Source organism: Bacillus rossius, chromosome 16 (genome assembly GCF_032445375.1).
Source record: "Bacillus rossius redtenbacheri isolate Brsri chromosome 16, Brsri_v3, whole genome shotgun sequence".
In the NCBI taxonomy this organism is placed as follows: domain Eukaryota; kingdom Metazoa; phylum Arthropoda; class Insecta; order Phasmatodea; family Bacillidae; genus Bacillus; species Bacillus rossius.
The window spans coordinates 13,183,811-13,210,829 of record NC_086343.1 but is presented as its reverse complement, the minus strand read 5'-3'; the positions used below and the strand labels follow the sequence as shown (position 1 = coordinate 13,210,829).

Below are 27,019 nucleotides of genomic sequence, written 5' to 3'. Positions count from 1 at the left end.
TGTAACTCATGATAACTAATGGTCAATAAGGTTAGGTTAGCTACATTATAAATACTTTTAAACATTGTAGACGGGTTAATTTGGTTAGAATAGCTACATTAAAGATACGTGACGACTTGTTTCCAAAGGAATGTAGCTAACCAAATTAACCGTCTACAATGTTTAAAAGTATTTATAATCTTTAAACAAGTCCAGAAATTTTTTTTCTCTCTCTCTGTAACATGGATTTGTGAAACGATATGGGCCGGATTTAGAGTTCTGGAGACCTCGGGGCAACAGAGGAGCGGAGGCCCCCTGGCCCCAAATTATTTTCCAAATAAAATGAACAATTTTTTTCAGTCGAGTTTTCCAATAAATAATTTATTGCGAAATCAAGTAGATTCTCTTAGTATTTAAAAAAAACACACATAATTATAATCGGAGACAAGAATTATATGAAATTAAATTTTAGTGTTAATGAATATTTCTGTTAATATTTAACAATAATATAATCATGTATGTGCAAAGTACTGTAGGTAAAGGTAAAACAGCGAAAAATAATATCAAAGAATTTGTGGGGGCCCTCCGTTTGTGGAGGCCCCGGGGCTTTCGCCCCGGTTGCCCTCCCCGAAATCCGGCCCTGAGTCAGTGCACCGACATGATGGGAGGAACGACTGTCGGTATAATTACAATCAGTCAGACGGCTTTACAGGTAGCCTAAAAGACTGTTAGTGAAATGGCTTTACGGGTAAATGACTGTCAGATGGCTGAATGGATAAGTGACTGACAGTCAGATGGCTTAATGGATAAAATGATTTGACAGTCAGATGGCTTAATGGATAAAAATGACTGATAGTCAGATGGCTTTGCAGGTAGCCTAAAAGACTGTCAGTCAAATGGCGTTAGGGTAAATCACTGTCAGTCAGGTTCTTTGCAGGTAAATAAATGACTGTCAGTCATATGTCTTTACGGGTAAACGACTGCCAGATGACTGAATGGAATAAGTGACTGACAGTCTGATGGCTTAGTGGATAAAATTATTGACAGTCAGGTGGCTTAATGGATAAATGAAAGACATTCAGATAGCTTTATGGTTTGATGACTTGTCAGTCAAACGACTGCCAGTGTACTGGCTTCCGGTCAACTGCGTGTTGCTTGAGTTAAGACATTTTCCCAAGTAGATAAAGATTCGGGTATTCTTTAAAATTTCCGCCGAACGAAAGATTGTCAGTTAAATGACTTTTAGTTAAAAAAAAAAGACTGTTGTCAAATGACTTGTCAGTGCACTGCCTGTTGCTAGAGTTAAGACGTTTACATAAAGATAAGTATACGGTTTCACGATTAAAAGCCTGTCTGTCAAACGACTTTCGGTATACTACCACGACCCCGTTTGGGGCGCAGCCAGCGTTGATTTACGCATACGATATTTTTTATTCGTGCAAGAGACTTGATAATTGAATTTATATTGCGGGAACTCGCGGCCATTATCTAATAAACTACCTTGGCGTCCGAGGTTGAGTGGCGTTCAATTGTTAAACTGTAATAACGTTTTTCTCTGCATTCCACCAGGCATCTTCAGATTTGAAGATTCAACCTAGAACCAGAAGTTAGTAGGGATGCTGTATATATAGGTATCTGAGGGTCTTCCCCAGGGCCACAACTAGGGGGGGGGGGGGGGGGTGCAAGCGGGGCATACGCCCCGGGCGCAAAGCTGTGGGGGCGCCGAAATCGCTTGCATTGTAATTCCTACTACAACTGGTAACTGGTAAAAAGTTTTTTTTAACTTGCATGCCAGGAATGTCTAATCTGATTTACAATATAACGTCTCAACATATATTTAATGAACAAGTCTAGTGATTGTACGGACTACTTTATGGACATAGTGGGTTCATGCATGGAAGGTACAGTAGCACAGAAACTGTTACATGTAGGTATGGAAGATGCTTAAATAGCACCATTTTTCCGTGGGAGGGCCCCCGGACCCCAAGCTTTATTGGTGTGGTATGTGCAAAAAAATAGGGGGGGGGGGGGGGGGCGCATGAATCCATTCATGCCCCGGGTGCCAGAGACTCTAGTTGCGGCCCTGGTATTCCCTCAGGCGGAATGTCACGAAACCCCTTGCAGTATGATGCGTATATAGAGCCGTACCACTTATAGCACTAACTTGATTTCTTACACCTGAAGATGTCTGCTGCAATGAACCGCGAAACGTCAGTACGTCAGTACAGTCTACTGATTAGACGCTGCTTAACCTTGAAGGCAATATAGTATATTAGAGTTAATCACAGTTAGATATCCTCACTCTAATTATCGTTATCATATCGATGTTATCATTAATATTATTGATCATAATATTTCCCAGTATATTTTATTGCAGCTGACTACAGCTAACAATATACATTTAAAGAAATTTAACGGGAGTCATAGAAATTAATTTTTTCGGTAACTTTAGTTTTTTTTTGTTTTTTACGCAATTTTTTTTTAGTATCTAGTAGCACATTAAGTATAGCCTAAATATTTTTAAACTGTCCATTTAAAACACGCGGAAATTATTTTTTATATTTTTAAATTGCTAACATTGGCACAGGTTTCGCATTCACGAAATTACTGCCACCAAATGCCGTAAGTATGGCGAGAGCTAATTATGTTACACATAAAAACTAGTTTTTTTTTAAATTCAGAAAATAAAGATCTTTACCTAAAAAATAATAATTGGCATTAAACTGTGTTTTTTTTTTAACTGGTTGGTGTATCTGGACATAAAAAGCATGGATAGAAAATAATAAAAATGGCGTGAATAAAATCGGCCAAAATTTAATAACATCAAGCTCTTACGACTTCCGGAAAATATTTCTTTCTTTGTCGTGTTATAACTTATAACTTTATAAGGCGTCTACCAGATTAGTCGTGCGCTACTTTCAACACTTGCCGCATTCTAGCGGCCGTTGTATGAACTGTTTACGTAACGCTTTGACTGGGAAGCGAGGAACTAATTCAGCCATTTGAGAGGTGAACATACACCCACAAAGCAAAAAAGAAAAAAAATTCGCGAATCAATGCTATAACTAACGCTTTTATTTTTTCTTTGTAAAACAACGTATTGTATTTATCGGCAACCTAAAAAATTTAAAGTCCTTGACTTTTCGAAAGAAAATGTTGGCTACCTTGATTTATTTTGGTCATTCGTTGCTGGGAACATTCACCATGAATTTTTCGTATTATCCGTTCTCTAAAACGTAACAACTAAAACCCTATGTTTCAAAATTTAAAAACTGCATAGCCGCAAAGTATAAGTGTTCAAAATCATGAGTTTAGTTTCAATTGCAAAAAAAATACACACTAGCACACATGCACATGTTCATTGCTATAACCAAGATAAATTAAAATTGTATCAAAATTTTTTAAAGTATAATAGTTTGCGATTATTGAGATTATTGAGAATATTGGCTTTGCAAAAATATATAGGTATATCCTTTGATTATTAGATTTTAAAACAATTATAAAAAGGTGTAATGACAGTTGAGGCTATTATTTAAAAAACAATAATTTAAAAAAAAAAACTAGTAAGCATGATACTCCTACTTCAACGTTAAAATGCAAGCTGATTTCTATCGCGGGTTTCTACTCAACGGAGTTCCTCAGAAAGTTCTCACGGCACCTACTAGAGTGCAGCACTAGACACTTCAGTGATGTACATCGAGACAATCACATCGAGGCAATCACTGTTCATATTAGTTCTTTGTTGAATGCATAGAATGCGCCAAAGTCCATAGTCAAACATAATATAACAAAGTTATAACATGTTATTTACATTTAATCATAAATATGAAAATTTTTCGTACATTTTTATTTTAATAAATTTAATTGCTATAAATACTTCCAGAAAAATGTAAACATAAAAATATAACTATCAGAAAAAACCAATTTTCAATTCAAAGAAATTTTATTTAATTGGCTGACAGGCAATGAATATTCTTTATATCTTAGTGTAAGTGACTTTTAAATCAAACTGTTTTGTAGGCTTTAATGGAGGACTGTATCAACAATTTTTTTTAAATGACATACTACTAAACTGAAACAAATTTTATAAATATACCAAGTGGCGTCACCTCTGACACACTCTCCTCATCTAACGGTTCCCCCACTACGTGCCTAGCTAGCTACTCCCCTCATGCGATCGGAATTTTCGTAACGATCGAAAATAATTGTAGCCCCCCTCAGCAAAGAAATTTCACTTCAAATAAATAACTATTATTAATTACACTGAGCGAACCTAACCTTAACATCGGGACTGTACCCGCAGTGGCGGATAAAAGGTGGGGGGGGGGGGGGGCACCAGGGGCAATGACCCCCCCCCCCCCCCGAAATTACTAGTTGTCTGCTACATTAATTTTGCCGACAAAAAACTATTGTTTCTGTGAAACCAATAAAATATTTCAATATAATTGATGAATTTCTTGTAAAATCATAAAATCTGGGGGTTGGATGTTATGCGTAGTTTGAGTAGATTAAATACAAATTTAGTAATTGTAAGACATTTTTTTTCTCTGGCTATTCTGAAATCCTAGAGTGCCCCCCTCCAGTGGCATAGCCAGGATTTGTGTATGGGGGGTGTTAAGAAGCATGGTCCCCCCCCCCCCCCCCGTACGTATTAAAGCGGGTGGTCCGGGGGTCCTCCCCAGGGAAAATTTGGATTTTAAGGTGTAAAATAGTGCTATTTTAGCAGTTTTCGGTACTTAAATTTAAATATTGTAATGGTAAAAATTTTATTAATTTTTAATATAAAATATGTTTGAGTGATGAAAAAGAAATTTAAATAAAGATTTTGTGATAAAGGGGGGGGGGGGGGGTTGAACCCCTAAACCCCCCGCCCCCCTGGCTTGCCCCTGCCCCCACCGAGGTGAACCTCTGGATCCGCCACTGGTTCGGGTTGGGTTGGTGGCTTTCACCTCTGTGAACTGTAGTTCAGTCCCTGCTGGTCGCGACGGGAACGAAGAGGCGCGGGTGTCCTGTGTGACGCAGGAGGCATGCAGGACTACGGCTACGTGAAGCACGGCTGCCTGGGCATCACGGTGCACGTGTCCTGCTGCGTGGAGCCTCCTGAGCAGGACCTCCCTGGCTACTGGCGCGACAACCAGCAGGTATGCTTCACCGCTCTCCCTTCCCATCCTGTGCTCCCCCTCCAATACACGTGTCACACGCTTTTCATAAGTGTGCGCCTTCTTCCTCGCGTATGTAACCCTTTCCTATATGTACCACTTTCCCCCATAAGCATCTTCTTTATCCTACGTGATACTGGAGTAAAGCCTATTTACACTTACATTACATTGAATGTTGATCACGTTTTAGTTTTATTTTTTCATGTTCTCGATGGCTTTTTTCCACAGGAACAAGCCTACCTATTTATGCATAGCATGTTTACTTTTGCCTATAATGAGCTGCGTGGGTTTTGCTGCACGCTGAATAGTACCAAGTGCAAATTGGTGGCCTGTTTCAACTTCACCCACACATATTGTCTTAAAATGGACTATGTTTATTTAAATGTAACTGATTCTGATGTTTAATATCTGTTGCCTCCCTTCTAAAGTAAAAAAAAAAAAAAACAAGAAACAAGGAGCTTAAGTTAGAAAATGTGTAAGAAATACTCACATAATATTGTTTTAAAAATTAAGAAACTTTATTTTTCCTATTTAATTTTTTATTATTTTTATACCATGTATACTCCCCGTGAAAGACGTTTAATTTCGGAAATTTCCCTCACACGTTTCGTTTAGATGTGGATAGGCCCTTGCTAATTCACAATGTTTAAACTTCATTAAAAATGTGTTGAGTGTATATTTGGGTTCAGCAGTTAAAATTCAAAATAAAGAGGCAGTTATTTAATATTGTTCACAATCACTTAACCACATCCTGATTAAGAAACCTTCGTAAAAAGATGAAATTATATGATTGATGATAATTTAGCTGCTCTGACCTAAAAGCGCGTGATGATACACCAAAATAAAAACAAACTACGTAGTTCAAGGATAAAAAAACTCCAACGGACACCATTGTTTTACAAAAATGTAATCTCTACTCACCATAATCGGGATCTTGGCTGTTGCTGTCAGAATTCCTGGAACAAAAGAAAACAACGGTTAAGATCAAAAATTTGTCATATATATTTGTTTATATGTATATAGGTTGCACGTCAGTTTGTTCACATTTTCTGAAGTAAAGCATAAACTTACCTACTCATGGAAGTAAAATTCAACTTCAACATTACGATAAGTAAAAGTTTTTGATACATGCTGGCACTAAAATTGCACTTGGATCTTCGATTCATTTTTCCAGAAATCAAATATTTTCGGTAGTTCTCCGTCAGGGTTGGTAGAGGGAGGTTGACGCAATCTATTGCGCATTGCTCTGCACACGTAATCACTTACAGCTCACAGAGCCGACCTTAAGCCGTGCTTCTAAATTAAAGTACACATCTATGAACTTGCAACCCTGCGTTCCTCACTTGCTCCCGTGGTGTACCTACTAGAGCGGTTCTGACAGTTAAAATTTTTGCCCCTGTAAATTGTATTAGCCTTATCCTCATTTCTACGCCATATGATGTCATACTTGCCACTCAAAAATCATAGTTTCCCATGCATTACGAGAAGACTGCGCTCACCTTGAAATACACAAACACCCCTGACTTAGGTGCGCCCCTTAAATTACATGCTGTGCTTGAACGAAGCTGAATTTTGATTTTAAAAAAATAAACAGAAATATGGAATGAGCAAATATATATAAAAAAAACTCACACGAAGATAGTGTCTTTCGGGTCGTATATCTCGCCTTCAACTATTCGAAACGATGGTTTGTCGTTGCGTGCCACTATAACACAGCAGAGCTCACCCCGACAGTACCGCGGGTTGTTTATGGCATGGAACTAGTGTTATATCCCTCATCCACGAGAAAAGTCTTGCGTTTGGACCTGCAAGGGAGTTGGGTTCGAAGACGTGGCTGACTGAAGAGTGAAAATCGGCGCCAATGGAAGTCGCTGAAGCAGCTGGTAATAAAGAGTGTGCGCAGTGGACGAGCCTGGCCTAAGAATGTTCCCGAATTGTTCTAGAAGCTTCAATGATGTCATGGAAATAACGCTAGAAGAATAATGAATAAAAAAAATCATAGTTTTCTTGTGCTTAATTAAATACAATTGTATTTCGTATGTTGATTTAGTTTAGCTTTATAATTTATGTATTTTTTTGACGTGACAATGTCTAATAAATCGACGAAAGCCGGCTGCACGCACGAAAAAGGATGACTCATTGTCCCGTTACGCTCATTGTACGCTTGCGCCGCATCATCTCTCTTCCACTCGATTGGAACAACCATCGATTTGACTTTTTCGAGGCACATTAAACTTGAAACACTCCAAATCGTTTCCTACTTTTCCTATCATCGTCCTATCCTTAACAGAATAACACAGATTGTAAGAAGTTAAATAGCAAACATGTATAAAAGTTATAGTTAAAATAATCTCTTCGTTAAAGTAATAAACATATTTGAATTATTTGAGTGCAAATAAAAGTAAATTTATCAATTAAATTGTAGATTTCATTTCACTCCTTCTTTGTATCCATACAAAAATAGTAATAATTCAATAAAAATGATTCAATTTTATTCACAAAAGTATGCAATCATTTCATCAATGTTTTGTTATGACGTCACGTTAAACTATCGTCCGAAAACCGACTTTACAGACAACCAATTGTTTTTTTATTTTTATTAATTCAAATTTGATATAGGAGCTGGATGGTTTTTCGGTGCGAGACTAGGAGGACCTTGTCGGCAGGCCCTGCTGGACTTCCTGCACGAGGCGCACCGAGGCGTCAAGGGCGTGGTCGTGGACCGGGCGACCAACGAGTCCTTGGCCGAGGCCAGCGTCTGGGTCGAGGGCAGGACCTTCCCCTTCCGCACGTCGGCGCGGGGCGAGTTCTGGAGGATCCTGCTGCCGGGGCGGTACCAGCTGCACGTGAGTCCTTCACACCCTCCCGCCGGATTTCCCTAGGAGACCACGGGGCGACACCAGGGGGTCGAGGCCAGTTCTTCGTCCCCACTCCCCCAACATTCATCCGCCCACACGCGATCAGGACACCAGCATCAGTGGCGTAGCTGAGGTGACTGGCTCCCCCTGGCCAGAATTGAAAATGGCGGCCCCTCGTGGATCAAAAGAGAGTTTGCGGAAGGGTTCATTAACGTGAAACCGTCTTGACGGCGCCCGCTGGCGGGGGGCCATCCCTGCCACCCGAATGCTGCTACGCCACTGATGCAGCATACCACCACAGCCGAAAAAGGCCAAACAGCCAGCCCCTACCTGCCACAGACTCCAGAATCATTTACACACACAAACACAATATAAAAAAACGTACACACAGACACAAAACCCCGTGGCCTGGGACTCTTAGCGAGCCCCTGGATCGATGCCACAGACAGGCACAGACAGGCACAGACAGGCATGCGGACCTGGCATGCTCGCTACAGGCAGTGATGACAGTGTCAGTTCCGCGACGCACTGGTCGCTGACTGTGCTGTCCGCACTTAGCAACAGATCCGAGCCATACGTGACATCTTAGCTCCCGGTGCACGGCATCTGCGTAACAATGGTGCTGCCATCCGTACCGGACGGCACGAACCAAAGTTCACAAAGCCAAAGTTACAAAAAAAATTAATATAAACTTTTTGATGGATTTCAACAAGATGAGCAGTATTTTAGTAAAATTCCATGTAAAAAATCTGGTACAAACTTGGGATTTAGTTTTGTCCCCCCTCCCCCCACCAAGTCTTTTTTTTTACTTTCTATCGGAACCTTGCTGTCTGCAAACCGAATGATTCGATGGTCGAAGCAGCTGCTCCGGCTACGAATTCTGGCGGCGGACGCGGAAACTACAAGTGATTCGCGTCCAGAAATTTTGGTTGAAAAAAAAAAAACACACATCTGTGTTTCCATCACGCTCTATGTCATTTTAAATAATTCTATGTTGAAATTTCGTGCACGGAGTTTTACGTGTTGTAAGTGCATTTGCAACACTAGAGGTCAGATATCGTACATCTCTGGTTTCAAAGTTTTGTTTTGCCAAATCGAAACTTGAGAAAAAAAAATACTTCAACAAGCTACAGATTAGCCAACTGAAGAGGTTTCTAAAAGTTTACTGATGAAAAGTTCTTAGTTGTTTGACATGAATTTTGTTGTAAGCGATGGTTTTTGTTTTTTACTTGTTATCATGTGTTGTACGTATTAGGCAACTGAAGAGGTTTCTAAAGTTTACTGATGAAATGTTCTTAGTTGTTGACATGAATTTTGTTGTAAGCTATGGTTTTTGTTTGTTACTTGTCATCATGTACCTATAGTACGTGTCTATGCTAAGAGGCCACTCCAGTGTTTCAGGGGCACTACGCAACCCGCGTTAACCTCATAAGATTCAATGCTATTTTCATTTTGCTTATAACTTATTAACTAATATAGATTTCGAAATGATGCTTGCTTGATATGTAAGTCAACGATGCTCTTATCAAAGCCCCTTTCTTCAAAGACGTGCATAAATTATGGTTCAAACCTAGACAATACACTTATGCATATTAGTAAAGATTAGTATAAAACCATAATTTATGCACGTTTTTGAAGAAAGGGGCTTTGATAAGAGCATCGTTGTCTTACATATCAAGCAAGCATCATTTCGAAATATATATTAGTTAATAAGTTATAAGCAAAATTAAAATAGCATTGAATGTTGTGAGGTTAACTCGGGTTGCGTAGTGCCCCTGAAACACTGGAGTGGCCTCTTAAGGCTGAACATTGTTGAACAGCGCGCACGTGTTGAGGAACTGTGGTGGTTGCAGGTGTCCAAGGAGGGATACGACAACCTGACGGTCGCGGTCGACGTGACGGCCGCGGTGACGTGGCTGAGGTTGGCACTCCTGCCCCGAGGCCTCAGCTGGAACCCGGAGGGATCCGTCGAGACCCCTCGCCCTCCGGCGACCTCCTCCGAGCCGACCAGCGGCGCCGGGACCCGGGGACCGTCGACGGCGGAGACCGGGGAGACGTCCTCCGCGCCGGCGAGCGTAGCCGGACCACCAGAGGTCTCACCGTTGTCGTCGTCGTCGTCGTCGTCGTCGTCGTCGTCGTCGTCGTCGTCGTCGGGGAACACCTTCGTCGTGACCGTGGCGTCGCTGCTGTGCGCGCGGGGCCCCCTTCGGCGGGGAACGACGTCGGGGTGATTTTCCGAAAAACAGCCCTGAAGCTCGCCCCCGGCTTCAGGGCATCACACACAGACATCGCTGCTTGATGACACCCGTCTTTATTACAGACACCTGCGTGTGGGCGTCTCCCACGGATCATCAATACGGCTCTCGCGGTGTCTACGCTAACGAGTGAGTGCTGAAACGAGTCGAAACACGGAATGTCTCCGACGAATCTGGACGCTTCCCGTGGCTTCAGCATCACACAGACTTCGCTGCTTGATGACACCCGTATTCATACAGACACCTGCGTGTGGGCGTCTCCCACGGATCATCAATACGGCTCTCGCGGTGTCTATGCGAGCGAGTGTTATACGAGTCGACACACGGAATGTCTTCCGACGAATCTTGACGCTTCCCCTGGCTTACGGAACCCAAAAAAACTGCTCGAGAATATTTGCTGCATGATCACAGACGACGTCTTTATACTCACATGGGTGTCATTAGAGCTGGGATTAAAAAAACAATTTTCGATCAACTCTTGATTTCTGTTTTATCTCTGCATCTTCGAAACTGTTGCATATGCAATATGATAAAAGTTTTCTCCTGATGAAAGTACTTTTTTTTTTCTTGTTCACGCTCGTCTATAGCCGCTTCCTTGGAAACGTCGAGACTGGGAAGGCTGTGCTGGGTTTCACAAGCTCCGCAATAGCGTAACGACTTAACACGCAACAAAACGCAAGTCAATTAAGGTGATTTATAAAACACGCAAGTCGCAAGACGTCAAAAACGTTGCAGTTACAATCTGTAAAACTAGAAAAATAATTTTGTCCATCGACCTTATTTAAAAAATGAAACATCTATTCACGGAAAAAAAAATTACGAATTCTTATATATTTTTTCAGAATCAACTTTTTTTTTTTTCACTGTGCGTTACCTTGATAAGTGAAAACGTGTTGTGTCTGATAAATAGAAAACCGTACTCATGTATAAACACAACTACGGCACTTTCAAAAGATTTCGTAACACTTAACTTTAAATACCTATAGAAGCGTGGAAATCAAGCTAAAAACCAAAGAAGATGAGAGTTGGCTGTTGCTTGAGTTACGTTTTTGCGTCTTGGGTAACTAATAAATCAATAAATATTCCTAAGTACATTCACATGTCTCATTAGACATTTAAAATTTAGCATTATTTTTATTTATTTTTATAAAATATTTATATCAATCCTGCAGATGTAATTACATCTGTATCGTGAGTTATTTAACATTGGTGTAGGTAAAACTTAAATATACTTTTTTTATAATGTTTTTAGATGCCTACAACAAAAAATTGTAATTTATAGTACATAATTAAAAAAGTGCTGATGATTTTTATGTAACGTTTTAGTTGTTTTTGATTTTTAGGTGTAAAATATAAAAATATTGAGGATTTTGATAACTTATTTAAAGAATATTAACAAAATAATTCAATTTGCATAAATAATAAAAAAAGTAACTCACAAAAAAAACGAACAGAAGATGTTTGACACTCGGCCAAATCTGGCATTAATCCATTCTCCCGAAAAAAAAAGCCTGAAAGTTGGTATGTGAACCGGCAGATAGCAGCACCAACTGTATTGAGCCCCAACTACAAGCAAGTCTTCTACTAAACTCCACAGATAGCAGCAGTGAGGAGGTTTGTACAAACCTTTTTTTCTAATGCTGAGTCCCACAAATCTAAGATCACATTTGAAATGATTATTTAAATAAAACTTCTTTTCATCCTACCACGTTTTTAAAACGAACTAAAAAGTACAAAAATAATTTTTCCTAGCCCCGTAGAGATTTATAGCCCCACACAGGTTTCTAACCACGATTCAGTTCGTCCTGAAAATTTGTGATTGTGCATTTTTAATATTTGTGAAAATACTTGTAAGATTTAAAACGAAGTGAAAATACTTGTAAGATTTAAAACGAAAAAAACGCAAGTCCCATGCAATAGTAAGGAGTGTGTGGAGTACCTGGCGTTGAGAAAACTCATATCATTTGTAGTGACATAATTTTGTTGGTTACTTACAGGTGAACTACTCATGTATCAATTATCTATCTTAACAAGTATTTTCATAACCATTAAAAATTCACAATCACAAGTTTACATGACAATCTATATGGGGTTAGGAAACTGTATGGGTTTATAATTCTGTCAGGGGCTAGGATAAATTATTTTATACTTTTATGTCCGTTTTAAAAACGCAGTAAAATAAAATATTCTTATTTAAATAATAATTTTCTGATTTTTAGTCCATAAATCGATGACATTTCCACCAAGAAGTGATGTAGTGTTTTTGAGTTCCTTCTGGCCGGAGATAGCGCATCAAAAATACATCGCTGGTTCAGTTTGTTTAAAAAAATGTATACATTTTATAGTTTGGGCAAATTAAAGGAAGATTTTTGTTTTCAAATAAATAATAACTTATTTTAAAAGAGTTGTACATATGCATTTTCCTTTATGCTTGTTTTAATATTTTTTAAGGCAGTAATAAAAATAATTAATTTAAAAATTCACAGTGTTTATTTTTTTTTTACATTTTGAAAAAGTATTAATACGGAGAAAAGGTAAAGATTTGTATTTTCTCAGACTGTGAAATTTAGGGTTAAATGTGTAAATTAAATTTTTAAAAAGCATCATATAACTAAGCTGAAAAATAAAAATAAAAATATTTCGGTTGAATGTCACATCATGTGTATGAAGTTATTCCGACCTCCGTCATAATGAAAACTAAATCCTGGAGCAGTCGGTGATGTTTGCACCGCCTACATAGTGCTGCATTATGCATCCCGCATCACTGTACTGTTTGGCTCGTAGCCTGACGCCACGAATCCGGGGGCACTGCTAAACAAGACGAAAAAAAGTGTACCGAACAGACAAACAGATAGCCAAGAAACCGAGTTTAAAAAATGTTTTAAAAATAACAGTAACAGTAACAGTAGGTCAAGTGCACAAGATTTGAGCTCCATTTATTCGAACATATTGATTCACAACAGCGCATTGGACGGTCATATGCATGGGTGAGAGGTCGTGCGCGTTGGAGGGAATTGAATATATGTTATTTCTGTCGTGGACACATGGCGTAGCAGCCAATTGGAGGAGAGTAAGGTGCCATTTTGATGGAACTTAGGAACTGTTTGTATTTATCAACCATATTGCAACAAATAATACTGTAGAGATATTGCAATGCTTAAGGTATTAATTCCTGCTTTAAAATAAATTAATGCAATTACTTATATAATGCAAATAGCAATGAATATAAATACAAACACATGATAAAAAATGTTTCGTGGCTAGAATTATCAACTAAAAATTATTTATAACACAAATAAAATTAGCTATATGCTGGAAACATGTGTTCACAACTCCTAGTCAGATTTCACGGAACATTGATTTGGTGCTTTACCTTTCAGTCTATTCGCCCACTGAAGTGCACATAAATGAATGATACATGGAGTTAATCAAACCTTGAATGTGTGAGTTAAGGGGGTCGTTACCACAACACCGAAATACCATAACGCCGAATGTCAAAATTGACCACAACACCGACAGCTAGAGAACTGCTGTGTACCACAACGCCGAAATAACAACTGAATGAATTTGTGTGTGTTTCTTAAATTTACCTTAACGCAGAAATACCCCAATCAAACCTAACCTTACCTTACTTAACCTAACCTAGCGTAATATAACCTAACCTAGCATATCCTAGCCTAACCTAACCTTGTCTAACCTAACCTAGTCTAACCTAACCTAGTCTAACCTAACCTAACCGTTGTGGCAGTCCTGCAATGACACTTTTCGGCGTCAGTGTATTTCGGCGTTGTGGTAATTCGGCGTTGTGTTGCACAGCAGTTTTCTAGCTGTCGGAGTTGTGGCCAATTTGGCATTTCGGCGTTGAGGTATTTCGGCTTTGTGGTGCGTCCCCGGTTAAGGTGTATCTACATTCTAGTGGACATAATACTTTGTGGCTATAATCATAATTACATTTTTTTTTTATCATTAGTATAAAAGATATACATTAATATTATAGTTACAGTGTAATAGTACTACCACTGAAAAAATTTAAAAAAAAGATGTTTTAATAAAAAAACATAATTATGTATATCCTATCAATTGAAATAGCGATAGTAAAAGGGTTTATATAGTTATGTACTAACCCTACTAATATGCGTCGGACACATTGCAAAATTTTCATTGAATAAAATTAACATTAAGATTTTAATCGTGAATCGATTTTTTACACAGGTCGAGTGCATAGTCATGTGCATGGAATGAGTGTATTTACTTGATTTTTTTTAAATTTGAAAACCAAGTTTAACTCTTTCTAGTGCTGCCACTCATGAGTTCAACAGAATGGAATTATTTTAAACTGTGCAAGCGTAAAATGTAGTTTGTTTCCAAAGTCCAAAACAAAAGAACATTAACTTACCCACATTATTCCATTACTTACACATAATAATTCTTTATTAAAGAGTTTTTAAGGATTGTATACTATTTAATATTAATATTGACGCAGGTATTAACTGGCACGGACTTAATCTAGTAGCACTCATTATTAAGGGGAGTAGTTTTCCAAATAACTGCACTACCTAAATAAAAGCGGTTTATCCATTTAAAATACATGTGAACCAAAAATGGTAATCGTTCCCCTTAAAACCTTTTAGATTGTCCCGTTCCGTCAAATAGAGACCAGAATAGGGAGAGAAAGAAAACGTAAGCGATTTTCTGGAGTTTAGTGCTCTTCAAAAAAAGGAAAATAAAATCCTTATCGATTTTCAACATTTTAGCTCACGGTATTTGGTAGCAGTAGTTTCGTGAATGCGACGGATGTGAAGGAACGGAAATGTGTAACAACCGCGGTGCTGCCATCTATGGCGGATAGTGCGAAACAAAGTTCACAAATACCTATAATAGGAAAACTTAGAGTATTACAACTTTTTAATGAATTTTTTTCAAGATTATCAGTATATTAATAAAATACCTCGTCAACAAACATGTCCAAAGCTAGGATTTAGTACTATTTTTTTTCAAGTCTTTTTAACTTTATTCAGAGCCGTTTCATTATACATATCAAAATTTCGCATCTGAAAACGAATGATACGATAGTAGACGAAGCTGCTCTGGCAGCGAATTAATCTATAGCGGCGGGTGCGTAAATTATGGCGATTCACGTTCATAAATGTAGTTGAAAACACTATTTGTGTATATTTAACACGCTCAGCATTATTTTAAAGATTTTTGACGTGACGTCTAATAAATCGATGAATGCCGGCTGCACGCACGAAAAAGTGTCCCGTTACGCACATTTATCCGCTACGCTGTGTCCCGTTACGCTCATTGTACGCTTGCGCCGCATCTATCTCTATTCCACTTGACTGTTTATAAAGTGAAGTGAAAAGTTATTGTGGTTTTCATTGCTTACTACAACATCATTTTCGGCAATAAAGGTTAATTATTCTTGCATTTTAAAAATCTGATTACTAGTATAATTTCAAGTATTCATTGTTTTATTATTAAAATAAAAATTATTCAATTTTATTCATAAAGTATAGCAATCGTTTCATAAATGTTTTGTTATGACGTTGTCACGTTAAACTATCGTCCGTAAACTGACTTTACAGACAACCAATTTTTTTTAAAGTTAAATTTCATGCCAGAGTTTCGTATCATAAGTCTTTGCAAGATGAGAACAGGTGAATTTCCTCGATATCAAGGTTAGAAGTTGCACATCCATGGTGAGTACTGAAATACTCACTCACTTTTTTTTTAAATTAAAGTTCTTCCCATTATAATTAATGATCCAGTAAAACCGCATTGCGATATCACTAGCAGTTTGCCGTTTGAACATTTTTTGTAGTACAAAGGTCTTCAAACATTACACGAAGACGTACATAAAATTTAAATTCCGATTCAGTAAAATAAACATTTTTAGTAATTTTTCTCATTAGGATACCTCTAGATTTTATTGCTGGAAACCGCCATTAAAATTTATGAAGTTCACTGATCAACGGCTATGATTTCAAGACGACATCAAATAGCTTTCAAGTAGTCGTCAAAATATTAATGCCGTATCATATCACCGTTCACTGAATCGAAATTTCCAAATGGAATAAGGCGAGAAATAAAGAGAGTTTTCAATGTAAGTAAAAGGATTTCTTAAAAATCGACCCACAACAAAAACAGGATTTTTTTTTTACAGATTACATCTCTCGACTTCATAATGACCTTGAGAAGATGATACTCATTACTTTAACTGCTCTGCCCGCAAGAGTGGAGCCAGAATCCTTCCAAATCATTTGCATTTATGCAGATCATGACTCGTGAATTAACGGCCACTCCACCTCTTCACTTTTCCTGACTCTGCCAAAAAGGGGGGGAAAGGAAAGGAGGCGAAGGAGTAAAATGACGTGGCTAGTTTGAATTTCCAATGGGGCAACACAGCGGTTGAAAAATGGTGAAAATAACAAAAATTTTAGTTTAATATATATGAAATTTTCATTTAAATTTCTATTTATTTTAAAATTATGCAAACGAAAATTATTTTATATATATGAAATGATAAAAAATTGCCAATAAATGATAATAATATAATATTTTTATTGTGTTCATTGCATGATTGCTATTTACCGATAATTTTAGCAGCAAGAAATTAAGTGACCACAAAAAAATAATATAATATAAAAATTAAAAAGGGTGTAACTACCAAAAAAATTGTCAATAAAATTTCCGGTTATACAAACATATATACATAAAATACAAAAATACCAAAGGTTTTTTAATATAATTATGAACTTCTATTATACAAATATATTTTAAAATAAAACCGAAGATTTTCGACAGGACGTTATTACAAATTAAAAATATCATCAAAAGATTCCCAGTGACACAAACTTAGATTATTTTTTTAAAAAAGGAAATTTCTCCGTTTTTCGTTTAGAGCTAAACTTTCTGAGATACAAGCCTTTTTAGTAACTAGAAACATAATTACACATAAAAAATTATAAATATAACAAACATTTAAATTTAATAACTACGGAGTGTTCCAATTATGCAGCTGTATTTCAAATGTTACTCTATGGTTACACTTACATTTTATATTTTATACAAAATCGATACATTAATCTCGATTAGCTTATTTAGCTTATAGCTTAAGCTTATAGCTTCTTTGGTTGAGGGTGTCTATTTGGTCAGATTAACACAGTGAAACAATAGCAAAAGAAGCTTTAAAGGTATATGTATTTAAATTTTTTTTAGCCTATCGCGAAGTGAATCTGAATTTTTTTCAGCGTTTCGTTTTTTTAACTTCCAGTCGGAGAAGAGAAAAACGAGAAAGAAACAAGGAACTGAGGGAGGGGGGAAGCTCTTCCAAAAGACAAGGGCGGAAAAGATTAATCACCCCAAGTCTCACCCCAGGGGTGGATGACCCGTTCAGGACACGTCGGAAACGATAACTGCCTCTTATCTTTTCCCCGAGAGAAATCTTCCACTCTTCGTCCCAAGCTCTGGGGCATCAAAAACCAACCCGAATAACCCTCCCCCCACCCCCCCACAAACCAACCTAAAAGTGAGAAAGTAAAGCTTGCAATTTTCTCACTAAAATAAAATCCCTGTCTGCTAGAATTATGGGCGTTGGTAGAATTCGAAGCTCGTATTTCTTGTAAACGTTCCCGGATAAGATACAGAAAAAAATAAATAAAAATATGTTCTGTAATATTCCAAAAAAAAGTTTGCTAAAACATTATCGTTTATTCCATGCAGCCATAATGATTCAAATGTTTTATATTCAACGCATCGAGCATTTTATTTGAAATTCAGAGTATTCTCGATAAGAGACTTTGACCTAGAGCAGGTAGTGTGACAATGGAGATAGGATATCCAGTTGTACAGGAACCGTACAGAAGTATAGGAAACTAAATACGTAAATCTTGTATTGAACATATTTTAGGCCATCAAAAATTATCAAAGTTATAAGTTTTTTTAAATCTGCTTTGTCAAATCAAATTATATAATTTAACGTAATGCTTGAAGTTAACGGTGACAGTCTATTGCAACTAGTTTTTCTTCTGAAAAATATTTTTTTTTGGGAATGACATTGACTTAAATTACTTTTGGTCATACGCCATAATAAACTTCAATAACCGACAGAAAAGCTGAATATGAAAACACGCAGATAACAAGCCAAAATCAGACATCAATAAATTAAAAATATGGACAGCAAAAAAAATATATATATATTACAGTCAAAAATATTATTACAGTTCCGACATGCATTAGTTAGTAAATTAACAACTACAAGACAGTAGCAAAGAAGTACAATAAACAAAGACAAAAACGACCTCGACAACACAGCTACGAACAGACGAACACAATGATGACACCGAACAGATATACTAGACATTATAACCATGACATCACAAACTAACACAGCGGGCTTCCTATGAAAACAGCAGCGACAATTTTGGAACTGATTATCTGCTCCCGTCCTCAGGCACACGCAGTGTAACAAACAATGGCTTGCGTCCAAAATAAAAAATCGCAAATCTATCTTTCCTACTGCATGAACCATTCAAAGAAATACAACTGTTATTGTACTGAAACATACACTATATTATACGTTTTTAAAATCATTTGATGTACTATCTATGCTTTAACGTAGATGATTTTTCAATATTAGGTGATATACGGATGTACGGCACACTTATTTTTGGAATTAATATGGTGCGTTTTGGCTCCTGTCTCTTCCCAGTAATCAGATCACATAACGAAGAAAAAAAAAGTATAACTCGGAATTTTCATACGAAATCAAGGGCGCCGAAGTCAGCCAACTGTTTTTGCAAACTTTTAATCGCTCTTTAACTTGTTTATTAATAATAGCTTGTGATATATACGTAGCTTATAAACACTATAAGTAACATTAAAAGAAATAATAATTCAAAAGGCTGCGAAGATTTTGCATAGTTAAATGTCAGTCACGAAATCGATTTTTTTTTCGGGTAGGAGAAAAAAAAAGAAATAATCTTTAGATAACCGAACCATAGTTTTCTGTACTATAAACTTATTGACTTCAGCAAGATAGTGAAAGGATTTTTTGCAATAAAAAAATTAAGTGGGATATTTCCTATGTTATATTTCATTAAAAATATTTTTGGGCATAATTTAAGATGATTTTTAATCATCTCGATTTAACAGCAAGAGACTAAAAGTTTATATTTAATAATAAGACGCATATTAAACATTTGAAATATTACAAAGAAAGACGCATCTGACCAGACGTCGTTCGTCAATAAGCTGAGACGTTAACGACCCTTGCGTGGGTTCTAATGTGAGTTGTTTGCATGTGTGTGTGTGTGTGTGTGTGGAATGGGTTAAGGATTGTCCCCTCTCTCCTCCTAGAGCCCATGCCTCCATCGACCGACTCACCCCTTTTCCGCCCACCCACCCCTCAATTGGCCAACCGCGAGGAAACGCCGAGATGCATTAGTAATGAGCCCTGAACACCCCCCCCCCCTTCCCCATCTCTTGCAGCCCAGAACCCCCTTCGCGCGCTCCGAGAGCTCAGCGGGAAACGCCAGCTCTGATTCGGACAAGGCTCATGTTAAATTCACCCCCCATCCCTCCCCATATTCATTCCAAGAACGGCTTCCACCTTCGCGAATATTCCCAACCCCTAAAACCTTCCCCCCCCCCCCCCCTCATTCCCCTCGCACCCACGTTTTCGAACGCACTGAAATATTTCTAAATCGTGGGTGGGCTCGCAATATTATTTTTTTTTATTTCTAGTTTAAAAAATCCCCACGCCATCTAGCGTTCTCCCAGATGTTCCCCCGACGATTCAGCGGGCGACTTCCGAGAGATCCAAAGATTTTCGGGTTTTCCAGGGGGAATAAGCATGGTTGCAAAGCTGAAACTTTACGTTAATCACCACTGACTCTAAGGTATAAGTAGAGACCTGCAAAATTCGCGGATTCATTTTGTGATAAGCTAGAATTAAAACACATATACCTCTTAGATAATTTTGCTATTGGCTTACTGTTCATCTGGACGAATCTCAACCAGTTATAAACCCTCAACCAAAGAAGGATCGAATCACAGACAAATAGAGCTGAGACGAATTACATGTCGGCAGCCAATGAACTTGCGTTATTTGCCCGAGTGTACAGGTGTATGTGCAGTCTATCCTGAAGGCCATCGAAACCGCGAATTTTGCAGGTCTCTAGGTATAAGGGATAAGTAGGGCCATGCATATTTCGCGAAAAGATTCCCAGACTAGGTGAAAGTTAAAACACTGTAGCATCGTCAGTGTTTCGTGATCGGGTGAGTTTATTTCAGGTACGTGTCTACTGTTAACAACACCAATCACAGTAATTAAGCGCGGAAGCAAGCGCGTCCTGAGTGGCTCGGTCAAATGACTTCTCTCGCAGATGGCCGCCAATCACAAGGAATAAACAGGTGGTGCGGGTAAACCTTGTTGCAATCTAATAGAGTGTTCAGATTTATTCGCGAAAAATGCCTGCCACTATGTAGAAGATATAAGGGGCAAGTACACAGCCAACTGTCTGGTCAGCTGAGTGAGGCACGGGGCCGAGGTGGTGACTATGCTGGGATGGGTCTTCCTGGCCTCTGGTCACAGCCGAAGCTTTAACACCTTCCTGATCAAAAAGGGATAGTGATCCCTGGTTCCCATTCTAACCTACAAGGGCGCACACACGGGAGGGGAAAGTTTCCGGCCATAGAATGGAATAAAACTGACTCCAAGGGTTCCCTAGCCCGATGCGGAGTCGACGTGGTGAGCGAGCGACACAGCTCCGGTACTAGCCTGGACAGCTAGCAGAGGTATGGATAGTCCGGGTGTTTTCAGGGGTCCCAGCGTGAGGTGGGAGATCGGGGTAGGCGCCAGCAGTGCCGATAATTTCTAAAGGGCTAAGGACACGGCTAACTGTCTGGTTAACTGAGTGCGGCAAGGGATGGGGGGGGGGGGGGGGGGGCTAAGGCTCTAACACCTTCCCGATTAGAAGAGGATAGTAATCCCATGAGGTAGAGAACTGCAAAATTCGCGGTTTCGATGGCCTTCAGGATAGACTGCACATAACCCTGTACACTCGGGCAAATAACGCAAGTTCATTGGCTGCCGACTTGTAAGTCGTCTCAGCTGGTTTGTCTGTGATTCGATCCTTCTTTGGTTGAGGGTTTATAACTGGTTGAGATTCGTCCAGATGAACAGTAAGACAATAGCAAAATTATCTAAGAGGTATATGTGTTTGAATTCTAGCCTATCAACGAATGAATCCGCGAATTTTGCAGGTCTCTAGCCATGACAGTATAACTTGATGTAGGCTTTTGGACATACGCCATTGCTTAGCACATGTATGTCTGCAGAAGAAAACTACAAAAAAACACAAATGACAAAAACACAAATTAAGCAAAAATTGCTGCTGTCAGGATTTAACGCCACACAATATTCCACAACATGAATATGGTCAACAAACAAGGAAAAAACAAAGAAAAATGGACTAACAGAACGAAAAAACCCCCACAAATGATGGCAGCACAAAAAAATTCCGAACCCAAAAAAAATTCAACACAACAGTTGAAACGAGACAAAAAACACAGCAAAACGAAAAGACGAAACAAACACAATAGTTTTCCAAAAAACAAAAAACAAAAAGAAAAACGAAAAAAAAACCACAAATGATGACAGCACAAAAAATATTGAACCCAAAAAATTCAGAACAACAGTCAAAACGAGACAAAAACACAGCAAAACGAAAAGACGAAACAAACACAATAGTTTTCCAAAATACAAAAAAACAAAAAGAGAAACGAAAAACCCCCCACAAATGATGACAGCACAAAAAAAAAGCTTGTTTCTGTTTTAGAAAACTGTTGTGTTTGTTTCGTCTTTTCGTTTGGTCGTGTTTTTGTCTCGTTTTGACTGTTGTGCTGAATTTTTTGGGTTCAATATTTTTTGTGCTGTCATCATTTGTGGGTTTTTTTTCGTTCTGTTAGTCCATTTTTCTTTGTTTTTTCCTTGTTTGTTGACCATATTCCTGTTGTGGAATATTGTGTGGCGTTAAATCCTGACAACAGCAATTTTTGTTTAGTTTGTGTTTTTGTCATTTATGTTTTTTTTGTAGTTTTCTTCTGCAGACATACATGTGCTAAGCAATGGCGTAAGTCCAAAAGCCTACATCAAGTCATGCACTCCCATTGCACAAATCTTTCAAAGATAACATGACAGTATAGTCTAAACTTTACTTGCTCTGGAATTTTTCGAACTGTTCTGTAAGCCGACTTGCCAATCTACCCTTAAAGGGCGCATGTTTGGGAGGAGTGGTGGAGTGTGCCGGCCTTGAGTCGGAAAACATTTGACGGGAGGACACGACGAGCTAAGGCATGATCTGACTAACACGGGAAACCTGTCACCAGGCCCGGGCAAACACGAAGTGTTGGCAGATGGATAGAGACCCGTGAATTTCGCGGATTCATTTCGTGTTATGCTAAAATTCAAATAATTATACATTAGTGCTGCTTCTGTCATTGGTTCTCTGTTAATGTGGAGGACTGAGGGCCAATTAGAGACCCTCACTCACAGAAATTTCGAATCACAGGCCACCCAGTCGAGATGACTCACAAGTCAACAGCCAATGAACAGTTGGCATTTGCCCGAGTGTGTAGAGGATATTGGAGTCTATCCTGGAGGTCATTGAATCCGCGAAATTCACGGGTCTCTACAGATGGAGGATGTCGTTCTTACTTTTTTGTTGGTTGGTGTCGCATGGCCGTTCCTATATGGTGCAGCGAATTTTTTTTTTTTTTGATGAGTAATATCTTAGCTCTCGGAATACAGCATCTGGTAGGAGTTTTTTTCGCGAATGGAGTGGAAGTCGCATGGAACGGAAATGTGTTATCACGGTGTTGCTATCTGTGAAGAATGGCGCGAACCAAATTTCACGATGACAAAAACAAAACTTTATAGTATTAACTGTTTAGTGAGTTTTGAACAATACGGGCAGCATATTAAATTCAAATTCTCCGTAAAAAAAAAGTCAGGTCCAAAGCCAGGGTTTAGTTTTTTCTTCTTCTTTCGTTTCCACTTTTATCAGAGCCGTTTCATTATTTATGTAGTTCTAAAATTAGTTTTGTTAATCAAATTATTCAATGGTCGACATAACGGCATCGGCAGTTAATTCTAGCGGCGGGTGCGGAAAGTACGTGTGATTCGTGTCAAGAAATGTAGTTGGAAACACAATTTGGTTAGATATATTTATCACGCTAGGCATTACATTAAACAATTCCAAGTTAAATTTCGTGTCAGAGTTTCGTGTTATTACAATGTATTCGCAACATAAGAACACACGAAATTTGCTCGTTTCCGATGATAGATGTTACACATCGGCGAGCACTGAAAGACTCGTTCACATTTTTCCCCCGGTCGTTTCCGGCAACTGGCCTTCTATTCTCTCACGGCCTTCAGAAAGAATGGCAGTTTCCGAAAGATGCCACAATGGTTTCATTTAATATATACAATTGGCATTCGTTGAACCAGAGGTAAATTAGGGTTGAAAATACCATAAAATAGTTATTATTGATAGTATTATTCCAGACATTTATTCTGAAAGATTAATGAGGTACTAAAAGCTAGTTACTTCAACAGAGTAAACTATGCGCAGCATCCAGTCATTATTGAGTCAAGGCATCATAACAATTTTTATTTAATGTTTAAACGAAGTCAAATTAGGAAGCTAATAAGGTTTGAAATCGTTATGACCTAAAAAATTTGAACGCTAGGTGGCATTTTTCATGCAGTTTCTATCACGGTGAACGAATAGAAGTAAAAAAAAAGAAAGAAGGAATTTTTAGCCTTGAAGGAAGTCAAATTAATTATTGTTTGGTGATTTTAATAACAATTTATTACAATGAATTACGGGTGATACCAAAATTTTTTCCCCCGAGAGTCCTGGAAATTGCCAACAAATCTCTTTAAGACAGTTTTACTCATTTACGTGTGGTCTTTATTTTTGAGTGACATCAAAAATATCTCTACAATAAACTCGCTACATAATTTGATCTAGCAGTGGGAGCGTACGCAGAATTTAATTTCTACTGTTTTGCTTTCAAATTATTTCCTTTCGCCAGCGGGAATAACAGATTTTTATAGATTGTTAAAGATTTCGAGGGTGAAAGGGTGAATATCCCCCTTGTCATGGATCACAGTACTTACGTCACTGAGCTGTAGGTATTTAACAACCTTGTTCTCCGACAGACCGCGTTTCCTTCCGAAAGCCAGGTCGCAGTCGACGATAAGTCGGGAAGGAAAAGCCCCCCCGGAAGCAATGGAGGAAGGGGGTAGGGGGGTGGGGGGGGGGATATGCGCCTCGCTGCTCACTCCCATGCAAATTGCTTTGCTTTTCCTTTCGCGCCCGTAATTAACTCGCCACTCGCACGCCTCGTTACCCCCTCCACACAACCCCCCCTCCCGTCCAAGCAGGAGGCAGGGAGGGGTTACAGATCGCTCCGCTAGGGGCGCGCAAGCGCCACATACGCAGTGCTCGCTGTACCGCGACCTCACCCCCTCCCTCACTCGCCCCCCTTCCCCCTCTCACTCGTTTCCCCTACTTCCCCTTCAACGGCTATCCTTCTCTCGAGCTCTTCCTGTCACATATATGCCGTATTGGAACACGGCTGCAAGTTTCTCTTTCAGCGTGAATACATCACGTAGATGGGAAGTAGAAAACAAAAAAGAAAGACAGTAGTTCCAATGAACTATTCATTATTTCAATATCAATGTTATTTCGGGTATAGTCTCATTGATAGAGACAGGAAAAATTCGCGGGTCCAATGAACTTCAGGATAGACTCCAATATCCTCTACACACTCGGGCAAATGCCAACTGTTCATTGGCTGCTGACTTGTGAGTCGTCTCGACTGGGTGGCCTGTGATTCGACACTTCTATGAGTGAGGGTCTCTAATTGGCCCTCAGTCCTCCAGATTAACAGTGAACCAATGGCAGGAGCCGCACTAAGGTATAATTATTTGCATTTTAGCATAACACGAAATGAACCCGCGAATTTTTCAGGTCTCTCCTCATTGATTACTGCTAAGTAAAAAAATTGTACTTTAACAAGGAGAGTCCTTGGAAACTCAGTTGTCAACGATATAACTTATAATGTGAGCTTTGTAACTTTACTTTATTTTTCCATGTAAGAGTACAATCTTTTTTTTTTTTTTTACTGTGAATCGCCGATGCCCGGGGACGTACGCCATCTTAGTTTTCTTCCTCTTCCTACAGAGTCTGATGAGTGGGACATTTTTTTTTTAAATCGTTGAAAGTTGTTCTTTCTTCCAATCGTTAGTAAAATTGCGATTCTGATGTTATGAATCCGGAATATGCCTCCACACTGTAATTTTTTTTTTCACACACTTGTACCTGTTTTTTCCATCTCATAGTTATTATAGCGTACCTAAACTTTTCAAACGTGGTTGACACATTTCTCTATTTTACGCAAAAAAATTAATTTTTGACATGATTCGAATTGGTTAACCCGTCTGTCCAATATCTGATATCAAAGTAGATGAGTCACCGGAAATAAATAAAAGCTGTTAATAATGGCGCATGCGTCAACCCTTATCATAGCTATATATGGTGTGTGTGTTGGTGTGTGTGTGTGTGTGTGTGTGTCTATGTATGCGCGCAACTCGAATATACCAAGCCTAGGTTATAATTTGTAAGTTCTCAAAATCTATCCTATTCTCGTACACTCCACTTTTGAAAAACTGGCATCCCGAATTCGTGAGACGTATTCACGTAAAAAAATTGCAAACGCTGCCCGCAAATCAAGTCACGTGGCTGGTCCATTGCAGCTGGACAGCCCGTCCCACTGTAAAATGAGGGGAGAGAAGAATGAATAAATAAATAAAAAAGAAATGGGAGCTAACCGACAAGAGCATTGATAGTGAAACTTTACATATAGACGGAGAGGAAATTTGTAGGATTCAAATTTTTTTAAACTCGTGTTATTGTGGTTTTATTTTAAATTTTTTCATCTTAATTTGATGAAAGAGACATTTTTATTGATTAAATAATGCTATAACCGACTAAAAAATACACTATTGGAAAGGTCTATAAAATTTCTACACAATTCTGTTGAATTATATTTAATTTTCAAGACTGAAATTCTTCGTCGTTTCCAGCGTAAAGAAAAATGCAGTGCTGTAGCGTTTTCCTCAACTAAGTCTATCTCGAGAGTGTAATAGTGGAGCACTCGATGATATATTGTTCCCCCATCGAACACTCGAACACTCGAACATCCGAGCATTGCACTTTTCGTGACGCTTCGATGAGTCATCGCCTCGACCTACCCTACCTTCTATGAAGAAGTTTCACTTCAAAAAATCCGAGAGTCTGTTCCCTGTTCGTTTTCACATATCCCCGATAAAGATTTCTCTTCCCTCTCTGCTTGCATGGAAAAAAAAAAGTCGCAGCGAAGTTCACAAACGAGTTTCACAATCCGATTTAAACTTTTCCGCGTACGCTCGTCACAGAGAGATTTGCAAACGGTACGTGTTTTCATATTTCTGGTTTCCATGACTACCCCTCGGAAAAATAAAAATTCAAGTTCACCCACCTTACAAAAAAAAATGAAGCTTCTTTTAAACTCTACCATAACATTCACTGTTGTATGCTGTAATACTGTATAACTTAACCAGTTTCAATTTTAACACATTTCATACATTATTTAGAATACGACCTCACGTATCATTACGATGAATTTTCGCGGTCGTACATTAGGGTGAAAATCA

General features: G+C 38.6%; 1 protein-coding gene across 3 annotated transcripts in view; it reads left to right on the top strand.

The window, feature by feature from the left end:
• The window catches only part of LOC134540467 (carboxypeptidase D-like), a 49,355-nt gene extending 38,020 nt beyond the window's left edge, over positions 1–11,335 (top strand). For all 3 annotated transcript variants that reach the window (XM_063383237.1, XM_063383239.1, XM_063383238.1), the window contains exons 7-9: positions 5,002–5,120; positions 7,805–7,984; positions 9,850–11,335. In XM_063383237.1, coding sequence (XP_063239307.1) covers positions 5,002–5,120; positions 7,805–7,984; positions 9,850–10,227 — 677 coding nt within the window. In that variant the 3' untranslated portion in view covers positions 10,228–11,335. The remainder of the gene's footprint in view (positions 1–5,001; positions 5,121–7,804; positions 7,985–9,849) is intronic.
• Positions 11,336–27,019: the final 15,684 nt, after the last annotated feature.